We start from the raw sequence: 12,400 nt of genomic DNA on the forward strand, positions 1-12,400 counted from the left end.
GGCATCTCTGCCCACCACATATGGATAACTGTTACTTAAAAAAGCCTCGACTGGCTCTACAGTGTTAAATCTTCGTGGGGCCGGGAAGGGGAATTGTCTCAATAATTTATACAATTGTAACACCACAGCAGAATTACCAAACTAGCTCAAGCAGAGGAAGCCTGCCCTACATCCACAAGACTTCAGTTATAATGTATTTTGACCTACTTTTATTTTTTTTTTCCTTGCACATAAGGAACTTATAAAAACACATCTGACACAAAGCCAAAGTAAAAACTCTTCAAATCCGAGGCGAGATGGGTACTGAAAAACACCCTGGAAAGCCACTCGGGAGAAATTCCACCAGCTTTAGTTCAAAGCATCCCATGTTCATCATCTCGAAAAATTTCTTTGATGGCCCATCCTAAACTGACATAGTTGCCCACGCTGAATCCTACGCTCCCGGACCCCTCCGAAGCAGCACACGCTCGCTCCACCCACCGTTAAATAAGACCCCTGACAAACATACACAGCTTCTCAACTGGCCAAAGCGCCTATCCTTAAACTGAAGGACAACCATATAAATTAGGGTATCGCCTGAATAAAGGTTGGAGGACGTAAAGCTGAAGCAAACACTAATTTTTTCTGGCTGAGCCAAAATACCGTGGGTTACGTTTCCTTATAACACATATTTTATGTTTAGTGCCTTTTATTCCTCTGTTTTAAAGTAAGTATCTTGGAAGCATACTTCACATACACTAAGTATTTGGTATTTTCCTTTATTCAGTGTCTTAAAGGGCTTCAAAAAATTGATCTCCCAGGGCTGCTGTGGGGTCACAGAAATTGATAACCCTTACAAGCTATGCTTATGTGAGCCCGCCTGCGTCTCCCAGATAGTGCACTTTGTAAATTAATCCTCCAAAGGCAAATATATTGTAAGTAGCTTGTTATCTCTAAAGTACTAAATTGAAGAATACATGGGATTATATTGACAGAAATTACATTTTCTGTAATGGGCTTTAATATATCTGAAATCTCTCCCATAGGCTCCTACTCTCTCTAAGAGAGGAGGGTTTGTTAATGTAGGTGCAATGGACATCAAGACCAAATTTATTCACTAAAATGGATTAGGCCATGTAATCAGAGCTTCAGTAATATTAATCTCTGACACTTATTGAATGGAAAAAAAAATACTTTTGTCTGCAAACTGGCATTCCTCCCTCCCTTTTCCCCAGCAGGCTCACCATTTGCCTTGGCCATTTTCTGGGTATTACTTCAAAGAGGATAAGGTTTCCCATCATAAACACTAATCTAAAAATATTAGGACAATTAATTAGATACACTTAGTTTTACAAGGTATTAGATTGCAGTACACTTCAAATATGACACTTGTTCCGGGATAGGGGGAGAAACCTGCATTTCGATGCAGTAACAAAGGATAATAAATCAAACTTTTTTTTTAAGGGTTCGCTGTTGTGTTTTTATACTTAAATCACGAGTAATTTTTACTGGTTGCCTTCACCACGTCCCGGACAGTTAGCAACCCAAAATCCACTGCAAAAACAGCACGGATCCCGATTTCCTTCAAACAAATCGCTACTGCAACAGATCAGGGGCTCCGGCAACCCTTAACTGGAATAAATAAATAAAATTGCTCCACACCGTACTTCAGCAGCAAAGAGCCAGATTGCCCCCAAAGTTTATTCAAGCTTTCAGAAACTGGACTTTTACAACAAATCGGTAAAGAGATAGAAGGATGTCAGTCAAAAAGAAAAGCCCCACTAACAACATTAAAAAAAACATGTCAGCATCCCAAAATAACAATACGCTCTGCAGAAACGGGGCCAATTACCCCTTTTTTTCACCCAACATCTCAACCTCTTCCAAGGCCAAAGTTCTCAAAATGGATGTGGCTTCCTATTGAAGAAGACACATCCTCAGCCAGAAGGAGGACTGGTACCCGAATGCGAATACACTTAAATCTGCCCAAGCAATGGGAAAATAAATACGGCTTGTTTTCTGCGGTAGCAAACCTCGGAGTTCCCGTAAGCGAAACCACTCACCCGGCTATATTCCTTTTGCATCAATAAACTGCTGGGGGAGGGGGGAGCAGACAAGGGCAAGGTGTGTCCTCAAAAATGCAAAGCGTTAGCTGGGGGGTGCCAGCGGCCGTATAGAAACACTAAGGAAAATTACTTACCAATTGTTCACTTGAAGTATAGTGAGCCCTGTGTCTTGTGCCAACTGCTTTTTCTGTTCTTCTGAAGGGTAAGGGTGCTATAAGATACCAAAATAAATATATACATTTAAAACAATGCTTTTTTTGCCTGCTTTTTATTTTAAATTTAAAAAAAAAACCCAGAAGCGTGACATCTATTATTGAAAGGTGAAAATGCTGAGGTGTGTCACTCTTTTATAATTATTAATGGGCTACTACATCACTTAATTAATGGCAGTAAAAGACAAGCCAATTATAAAGATTAGTGAAGTGGAGAAATAACTGCTTAGGATACTGGCAGTACCTTGATACTCAAGAAGGATATTTGTTGCATTAGCTGAAAGTTTTTGCACTTGTCTCAAATGACCGATTAGAGTCAAATCACCTTTTTTTTTTTTTCATTTCACAAAACAATAAAGAATGTGATAAAGCACTTCTCTGTAAAGCTAAAACACGCTGATGTTCTCTGAGATAGTGAAGACAAATCTTGCCAGTGCCCCAAAATAATTTGCAAATAAGATCAGCATCCTGAACATAAACAAACGCCTGGGTTTTGAACACAGGCCAACGCAAGGTCAACGATCAGCACATTTTTGTCTGACATTAACATAGCTGTGCTGCACTAATCCTAAGAGACAGAAAATAAATACTGGTTTAATTGAAGATAATGTTAAAATTCAATCATAAGTTAAGTTTCTTGTGAGAACTTGATTGCTTTCTCAGAAAATTTGCTTCTGCATGAATACAGATTGCTTAATAAATCAACAGCAAAGGCCACATCCAAGTTTGAAATTTAGAAATATCATTTTTGTCCTTTCCCTCCGTGTAAAAATGTCACTGTCCCAAAAGGAAATGGCCAAATATTGCAAACGTAACAATTCCCAGGAAAAAAACTGTTTTGAGGGTGCAGCTCGGCTCCTAACCTGGACACCCAAGTCTCAGTACACAACCCAATCTCAGTACATGGGATTCAGACCTGGTCTGCTGCAAAGTACTTAATAACATTTCAATAAAGATAATTTGATATAACTGGGTAGACCTATCACAACATCCCATTTAGCAGTTGGTTGTCACAAAGTATTTGCTGTGATACACACATCCCTTTTTTCCCCCGAAACGTTCCCATATTCTTTGGATGTGTTCTTTGGTGTAATATTACACGAGATGTAAACTGAAACCTTGTAAAGTGTAAGAATTTAAAACCTCGTAAAATTCCGCAGTCTTATTGGTATCGTAACTATTTAGCAGGTTTTATATATTCTTGTAAACAGCATAATCTGACATCTAATAGCTATGTTACATGCCTGCATCACCTCACTTTACCAAATAGGAATTTTTGTTGTAACTCCGGCAACTTCCCTTTGCCCAATGTGCCCATTTCAAAGCCCGCTGCCGTGGCCATCAGCTCCAAAAGATACAGTTTTTTTCACCCAAAAATGGTACGGAATTTCCCATTCTTTTAAAAATACTGTTTCCTTGACAGTAAGCCCACAGATAACCTGCACACCTGTAAACTACCCCCTGTATTTTCTGCAGGAATGTGAAACAGCTCCAGAATTGCAAACTGGAAGACACAGGGAAGGGGATTTTACTTCTTTTTTTACGGGTGATTTGCATTTTACACATGCAAAAATATAGCATGAATTTTATCGTCTGCCTTATATACACATTCATCCACAACAGCCATACTTGACTTACAACCATCTATCTGAACATAACGTTTTGCTTCTCTTAAAAAAAAAACCCTACAGAGATGATTTGTAACATTTTCATCTTCATAGCTTACTTCCCATTTGATTACTTTGCTATCAAGTGAGGACAAAATTATTCTTTTTTTTCTTATTTCGCTTTGCCACCTTACATGTGATCTAATTTTAAGTAATTGAACAAACTGTGTCTAATTTCATGCAGCAAGCAATAATTACTAGATAGCCTCTAGCTATTGGAATTGAGAACTCTGTCTCCATTAAGCAATTTTCAATTGTTCTGGACTTTTTTCCAAATAGACAAGACTGGATAAAATTAGCCATCAGAATAATACAGTCACTGTAAAAATAATCGCTTTACAAGTCCCAAACCCCAAATTCCTCAAATTGCAGTATGTTTAAGGTCATCTGATTTTTTTTTTTCATATCTTAGCACAGCATAAACTTTTAATTTCATGATAAATCTGTAATTGCCATAATCACATGACAGCCTGGGACTTCATGTCGCTAATCCCTCTTAGCTAAAGGTTCACAATGCGGCAGACTTTTTAACTATGATTTGGCGTGGTTTAAAATATCTTAAATCCTGGGCATCCTTATTATATAAGCTTTCTGTGGATTGTACGAGTTGTTCCTTTGTAGGCTAAAAAAAAAAAAAAAAAAAAATGTCTTGACAAAGAATCAGCGTGCCACAGGCTAGGTTGCTATAAAAACATGCAAAGCCTTGTTGCATTCCCACCCACAGGGCTAGGAAGGCCTGTGCTACAGGCAAAGGCAGACATCGCATCGCAACAGAGAGAAAGGGGGAAACCCTGAGAACTGCCATTTTATGAAGAAATAGGAAATTCAGTCAAAACTGTTGCTGTTGGTCTTTATTTCACCCGTGCGAGAACGACAGGTGCCTTCCAAAAGCTTTCTAATGGTTGTTTAAAGGGATAAAGACACATGCACAGAGATATGTGTATATATATTTGCACATATATGTATATTATAGTTGCGTGTATATGTATAAAATATATATAAAAATATATATGTAAATATACAAAAATACAAATGTATCTTAGACATATGGTTTCGTTTTAGGTAGTCCTGTGAGGAGCAGGGAGTTGGACTTGATGATCCCTATGGGTCCCTTCCAACTTGATATATTCTATGATTCTATGAAATATATAAATATATAAATATATATATATAGAAGCGTGTGTCTAAAAACACTGCACTGACTCCAAGTTGGCAAGCCCACCTATCACTCCGGATCACTTTGGGATATCAAAGCAAATTGTACCACTGTTCAATAAACAGTGACTTGAGACCTTTACTTTGTTGTGTACATTAGCTCCTACCATTATCTCTTAAAAGCTTAATTATTTGCAAACAATTGATCAAGATGGGAATTGGAGAAAAGAGATGCCGGACCACCGGGAGAGCTGCAATGCATTAGGAGAGCAAACAGAATTACCTTTAGGTCTTATAATCAGAATTAACGATTGGGACCGTACGCGGGGCAGCGTGAGAAGCTGGAGTGTTTTCCATTTGATCTGCATTAACACCTCGAGTGAAAGCCATAAAACGGTGATTACAGATGGGAAGGCTGACCCTCCTTCCCAGAACCAGCCCAGCTTGTGTATACTGGAAGACTGCAGACAGGTTTTCTTGCCAAGGCCAGAGGAAAAGGGCAAATCCAAGGGGAAAAAAAAGTAGGAAGCAGGCAGGTTGAAAAAAAAAAAAAGGCATTTGAAAGAATAAGGCTGACAACAGATAAGGACTCTGAATCTGGCTCCGGTATTTTCTGATCCTGCCTGCTGCTCCTACAGCGCTGCAGAGCAGCATCCACTGAACGGTATGAGACCTAGTGCTTTTCCCTTCCCATAAATCTAGCGCTGAAATGCGGATTGTTTGGCACCATTAATGTGTTTTTGAGGCTCTGTGGTATTACTTTTAATAATGACTTAGTACAGAAAATGATTGCTTAATAACACCATCAAAGTCTGCATGCAAATGAAAATTATCCCTAGGGGATTTGCCCAGGGTAATACGAACAGTTAAGGAACATTTGAAAAGGTAAAAATAACTATGCAAAATATGAGTCAGAGCAGTCATTTTAGCAGTAACAAAGAAATCAAAGTGACAGAGAGAAAAATGTAACTTTCCATCATATTCTCTCATCACTGTTTTATGAACGGTATTTAGAGAGCAGCAGTCTTAATAGAAGCCCCTTTTTAATGCAGCCGAGATCATTTTTAGCAAAACAAACAATAAGCCTTTTTTTTTTTTTTTACCACAAAATTTTTACCACCTTTGACTACAGCCGAAGGGTAAAGTCTCCAGTAGATACAGATGGAAAGCGTCCAAGTTTGTCTCTTAATGATACCCCTTGTCCAAATGTACTCCTTTCCTCAAATTTTCCAGCCCAGGCTGCAAATGCTGGATGCCAGGACAGCGATAGACTTTATCTTATCTGTAACCCGGTATCAATAACACTCCCTCCCTCTCTGTCTTGCCCGCTGAGGCAGCACATTGTAATGGTCACAGAAAAATATGAAAATAATCCTGCCCAGAGCTTACTGCTGAGATAAGGGGAGGCAAAACCGCCCCTTCTCACCCCCCAAATTCCTAATTCCTCGTGGCACCGAACCGCCTCAACACCAACACTGCCAACCAGCCCTACCGCAGCACAGAGGCAGAAGCAATCCCCAGGCAAAAGGTTGAACGTTACGTTATAAGGATGTCGTGGCAACTGTCCAGTGTCGCTCTTATCGCGGCAGCACCGTCGCTTGGCTGACCGCGCCGGGAGAACCATTTCGGAAGTCCTTTTATCCCCTTCCTCCAGCCCTCTGCCTCCTCCAGAGCTCAGCGTAATGCACCAAGGCGAGATGACCTTGAGCTAAACTCTGGTAGGTGATGGAGAGAAACCACCCCCCAAAACGTATGCCCTCAGGACTGTCTATTAACTGTTTTCTAACCTCAAAATAAAAAGAAAAAAACCCCCACCATTATGATTTTCTTGTTTCTGAAGAGCAACCCAGCCTACACCTCACTCAGTAACCAGAATAAAGCCCAAGGTTCAGCCCTCCAGTGACAAACTGCACATCGGTTTTATGCTGAACTCTGAATCCTTGCTTTACCCAAACTTGTCCAGGGTTAGCTAAGGCAGCGGCGCAGCAGTTTGGGTCTCTCCCCCTTCCCTACCTCCTCCTGGTTTGCGTTTGAACTGTTTACATTAGTGATCAAGTTGATCTACGATAAATTATTATTTTTTTTAATATCCATAATGCTTTCCTATTGTCTCTCAGCTTTATGAATTAGTTTTACTGTTGCAGTGAATGCTTTTTTTGTCTCCTGACTGCACATTATCAAAGGGACACTTTGTGCCTGCCATTTGCATTACAAAAGCAGTGCATGGTGTAGTCCAAGAACAGAGCTTGAATTTATAGCAGTCGAGTCCTGGATCCTCACACATGCTGGCCTCCGAAAGAATAACGGGGGTTCCTGCATTCGCAAAGTAGCCAAAAAATGGTTGGATCGCTATCTGTAAAGTCACAAGATTTCAACCTGCTTTCTTCATCGGCCACCAGCATATTTAGAGGCACTGATAAAGAGAATGCGTTGAGTTCCCCTGCCTATTTTGCAGGCTGCGTGAATTGGTTTAGAGACCATCCATGCGACCCGCTTTATATTCAGGCGAGGCTGTAAAAAAGTTGACAAGTTGAGGTGAGCTGCTAGGAAGGGAGGGGGGGGGAAATCAACTCGGAAGCTGCAAACTCGATCCTCTTTATCCCATGGGACTGGCTTGCACATCGGAGGAAATACTAAACACCAAGAAGGAAGTAGTTTTATTACAAATGCATCTATGAGACTGAGAGGAAAAAAGCCTGTACAAAGTTTGCGCAGTCTTTTCCTTGGTCGAGAGCAGTGAGTCAGCCTGATAATGCTGTTGAAGTGTGAGCTGGCTTTGGCATTTAAAACTCCTCGTTGCTTTTTCAGCGCAGCAAGAAAACGCAGTCCATATGACACGGTCATGCTGCAGACAAAGCCAGCCTTTTCCTCTTTCAAAAGAAAATATTTCCTCAACTTATTATAATAGTTTAATATCCCCGTGGTAAGGGTTCTTTCATAGCATTACTGCTAATAAATCCTGGTGCTGCCAGAGTTATTGAACTGCAAATTATGCACGCAGTATCAACAGGCATGCTTGGTCCTGTAAAGTTAAAAATGCATCAAAATATGCCAGGTGACGAGATGCTGCATCCCTGTATTGCTACAGCAAGGCCGTACGCTGCCGCTCGACTTCTGGCATCAGCCAAATCCTATGAGATGGGGCTCTGAGACACTGCCCATCGTCTCCCTTACAAAAGGTTTTGCAGGCTGCTTTGGCAACCCTGCCAAAAAATAAAAGGTGAGGAAAGGCGGCAGAATCTGGCTCTCCTAAGGCAAACATGGTGTAAAACACAGAGCCAATACCCCAGAAGTTTTAACATCTGAACGGGTGTTCACAGCGGAACCTGATTAAACAGGGGTTGGGTTGGTTTTGCAGACGGGGGGTGGAAGAGACGTTTTTATTTGCAGGGGCTTACGAGGGGGGAAAGAGGTACTGGCAACAGTGACACTTTTTAATGAAGGAGTTACGCCGGGGAAAAAAAATGCTCTGTGCTTCTCTTCTTTTCCCATTTGCCCTTTTGTAAATAATTTTCTTGCAAGAGTTGTCTGTGAACAAGTTTTGGCACTCACTAACATAAATATCCTTTCCAAGGCTGATGGAGAGACATGGTATGGCTTGGGATGCGCTGCCAATACTTCTCTGGTGGCCCCATCAAATTATTCATAATGCAAGCACTCATTAAGGAAAAAAAGTTCAGATCATCCCTTGCACAGGATATTACAGAAGTCAGAAAATGGAAAAACCTTTTAACTCATCTAATCCATCCCCTGGCTGCTACAATATTATTCCTTCCATACCATATATTATTACCCACTGCCTTTTCCAGTTGAGCTTTAGCTAGTCCAAGCAATGGTGCTTCTGCTATTTCCTTTTGGAGACACTCTGATAGACCTCAGTGTTTGGAGCTTACTCTGGCTCCCACCAGCTTTCAGTTTAAGTCGAGTCTATGCAGACACTCCCACACCATACCTGGGTAATTGAGCGGAGCTTTTCCCATGTTAAACATTCTTTTAGTGCCTGTATGCATGTGCATGCAGAAACACACACACCGTACTTGCACACACGTGTTAACTTCTCTTAATACACTTAAGAAGTGATTTTTTTGCTCTAGCATCAAGATTATTTGTGCTAATGTGACATGGGCGATGCGCTTTCCCATCCTCTGCCCCCTTGTTCTTTTTTTTTTTTCCCCTCTAGCACAGCCTAAAAATAACCAAGGACAGGGTAATTAAAAGAAAAGCTGCATCCGAAAGATCAGCAAAACTCTCCTTATTGCAGCACATGGCCAAAAACAATGAACTATTACATCCAAGTGACACCGAAGGAACCGAGGACATGCATCATCCGACTTCCAAGCGCTGTAGAGCTAAAATTCACATCCTTGAAACCCAGCTTTTCAGTTAAGCTGGCATCTTTATTAGGCGGCTGCGGAAAGGCATGAAGGTGAACCCCAGCCTTTCCTAGGTGAGCGGCTTTTGGGAAGGAGGAAAAAAAAATTCCCGTCCCTGTCACGCTAAAGGAAATCCCAACTACCTGATAACTCTGTAAAAGCGCTGCTGTTGTTTTTAGAGCCGGCCTAAGACAGATTACCTCAGGTAAATACCTCCTAACCAGAAGCCTTTTCTCAGCAATAAGTCACTGTCCTTATCTACCTCAAATGACTTTCTAAACAGGTGGGCTTGGAATTAACTCCGCAATCGCTGGGAAACGCCAGCGCCAGCGGTTGTAATCCCACAGAGCTAAGCCGAAAGCTTTTATTTGTGCTTTCTGCTCTCTTTCTCAGGCTGCCTTCAGTATGTCAGGAGCTCCCTCTGTAAGCGGGGGATAAAAATGCTCCCCTACACCTACCTCCCCTACCCTACATGCTGAAGTGACCAGGGTGGTGGAGAGCTGCTGTATTCAGCAAGGTCCCTAATATTGCCTGCAGCCTTTAGGACGGAGCAGGAGCTTTGGGCAGGTTTCCTGGTGTGATAGCACCCTCGGGAGCAGCCACCAAGCAATTTGGGAAGCCTCCTGCCATAAGCTCGGCCACCTTTTCTCATGGAGGGACCAAGCAGTCGCACAAAGAGAGTTCAAGGCAACCACCGCATCAAGGTGCCCATCTCCAACGCCAAGACGAGGGGGGGTTTACATTCAAACATCTTCTATTTGAAAAAGAAAAACAAACCACCACCGAGGAAGGAAATGAAAAGATAAAGCTGCTATTTTGCAACGCCGCTTTGTTGGCATGGAAAGTCCTTGAACAGATGCCCCGTCCACCATTAAATATTCACAACGTATCCTTGTAAAAGAATAAAGCCCACTCAACTAATAAGCAAAAACACAATGTGTTCTTCATAAAGAAAAGATGCATTTAAAGATCTGGGAGGTAAAAAAAAAAAAATGAGGAGGGAAAAGATAAAAAAACCAAGCCAGCGAAACACCACCATTCTCCGAAAGAAGCAGAGACTCTTGGAAGTAGCGCGCATTCTCTGGCGTTAATTTTCCCACTTAAATTACAGTGATGCTGTAGCCTCATCTCATTAGAGATCATTGTCCCCAGTAGACAGTTGTGTTTATGGGGGATTCTTGCTGTTCCACACCTGCTGCTCAGGTTGCTACGTGATAAAGCCTGCATACAAACAGCAGTCTTGAGGTTGCTGGACTGCAACTGATGAGCCCAGGCTAATTCAGGGGTGATTATGTAGTTTACTGGACCACTAAACCTCTTTAAGCTTGTAATTACTGCCTATTTGAGTAAAGAACATTCAAAAGCAATTCACTGCATCATGCCTGCCACAGCTGGAAGCAGGCTGCCAGCAGTCTGCGGGGACATTAAAATCTACAGGGACGGGGATTCAAGCACAGCTCGTAGGCCCTGACGGCGGCGGCGGCGGCGGCAGCCAAGTGTGTTCACATTCCAGCTCACCTTTTCTGACCAGGCATACTATTAAAGGTGCAATGAAAACTATAGAAAAGCAATAAAGATGATAAATAACGGGACGTAATTGAAAGAACTGCATTTTAATGACTCTCCCCCTCTTCCCTCTCCCCTTATATTGGCTAAAAAAAAGAAAAAAAAAATTAAGCTTTTTTTTCATGACAAGGGAAGCAAAAGAAAAGGCCTTTTGCAAAAGGGGAAATGCGCTGCGTCGATGTGAGTGTTTCTCTTTTGAAAGTTGGGGGCTTTCCTCATGTTTGGAAGTTTTAGAAAGAATAAGTTTGCTTGTAAAGTGAATGCAGAGTAAGTCTTATTACGTATTTGGCAGCAATGACGATGCAGAGGCATCTTAATCACTGAATCTTGATTAAATCCTCCTCACCGAGTCTTCACGAAACCCTCCAAGGGTATCTCCAGACCTGGAACACGTACAAACCCCCCTCTCGCCACTGCATCACTTGCGAGCACCGGGAAATGCCCCAAGCCACCGCTCTGCAAAACAACTCCACCCCGCGCAGCAACACAGAAGTCAGGCACAGGTCCCTACTGTCGAGACGAGGGGCTTCTTTTTAATAATAAACATACATCCCCCTGATTCTATTTGCCTTTTGAGTTTTGAACCACTCGAGTCCTCCTTTTCAAGTCTGCCCCTGCAGCTCTCAATGAGCAGGAAGTTATTAAAAAAGGCGCCTTGTTTTTTTGCATAATTAGCAGCCTTTGGGAGCGGGGTCTGGGGGAAGAAGAGCAGATCAAATAGGACCTGTGACACAGGCAGAAAGGTTGGTAATGGGGATTTTTACAAGTGAGTAAACTAAGGTCCGGAGAGGATTACTCCGGAAAGGATTGCTCCAGCAGAGCTGGAGAACAGCGCTGGCAAAACGGAGGGAAGTTGCCAACGTGGCCACCGAACCCCGACGCCGCGTTGGCTTCACCGGGAGCCCCGAGGAGGTGGCAGCGCCTGCGTGTGTGGCTCAGGTTGAAGAGCTGGGTCCTCGGAGCCCTCCCTTCCTCCAGCCACTCCACAACGCCGTCTCCCTGCTATTATACTGCCATGTGTGAGGTCCGCGTCGATGGGCCTAACGAGCCGCCCTATTAACTAACTGCATGAAATGTACTTTAAAGCCTCGCAGGACATTTGGAGATCCAGAATTCATCAGTGTCATTTCCCTGTCCCGCTAACAACTGCCGCAGCTGCCTGGGAGAATGGGGTGTGGGAAAAAGCAAAAATAAACAAGGAAAATAAAATAAACCGTTGCTATTGATATAATTAAGCCTGGACTGAAGGTAAATTTAAGAGATGGGGCCTCTTTCTCTCCTCATCTAATAAATTGCCTTGCTTTAAAAAACACGGACATCTTGTCTGTAGTATTAATCTCACTATATATCTAGAGAGGGACGGGGGGGGGGGGGAAAACGAA

General features: G+C 42.3%; 1 protein-coding gene across 1 annotated transcript in view; it reads right to left on the reverse strand.

Moving 5' to 3' along the window:
- Positions 1-12,400, reverse strand: part of MEIS1 (Meis homeobox 1) — a 125,045-nt gene that overhangs the window by 21,496 nt on the left and 91,149 nt on the right. Inside the window, exon 11 of the mRNA XM_009290971.1 lies at positions 2,180-2,256. Coding sequence (XP_009289246.1) covers positions 2,180-2,256 — 77 coding nt within the window. The remainder of the gene's footprint in view (positions 1-2,179; positions 2,257-12,400) is intronic.

This window comes from Aptenodytes forsteri, unplaced genomic scaffold, assembly GCF_000699145.1.
Source record: "Aptenodytes forsteri isolate BGI_AS27 unplaced genomic scaffold, ASM69914v1 Scaffold346, whole genome shotgun sequence".
NCBI lineage: Eukaryota > Metazoa > Chordata > Aves > Sphenisciformes > Spheniscidae > Aptenodytes > Aptenodytes forsteri.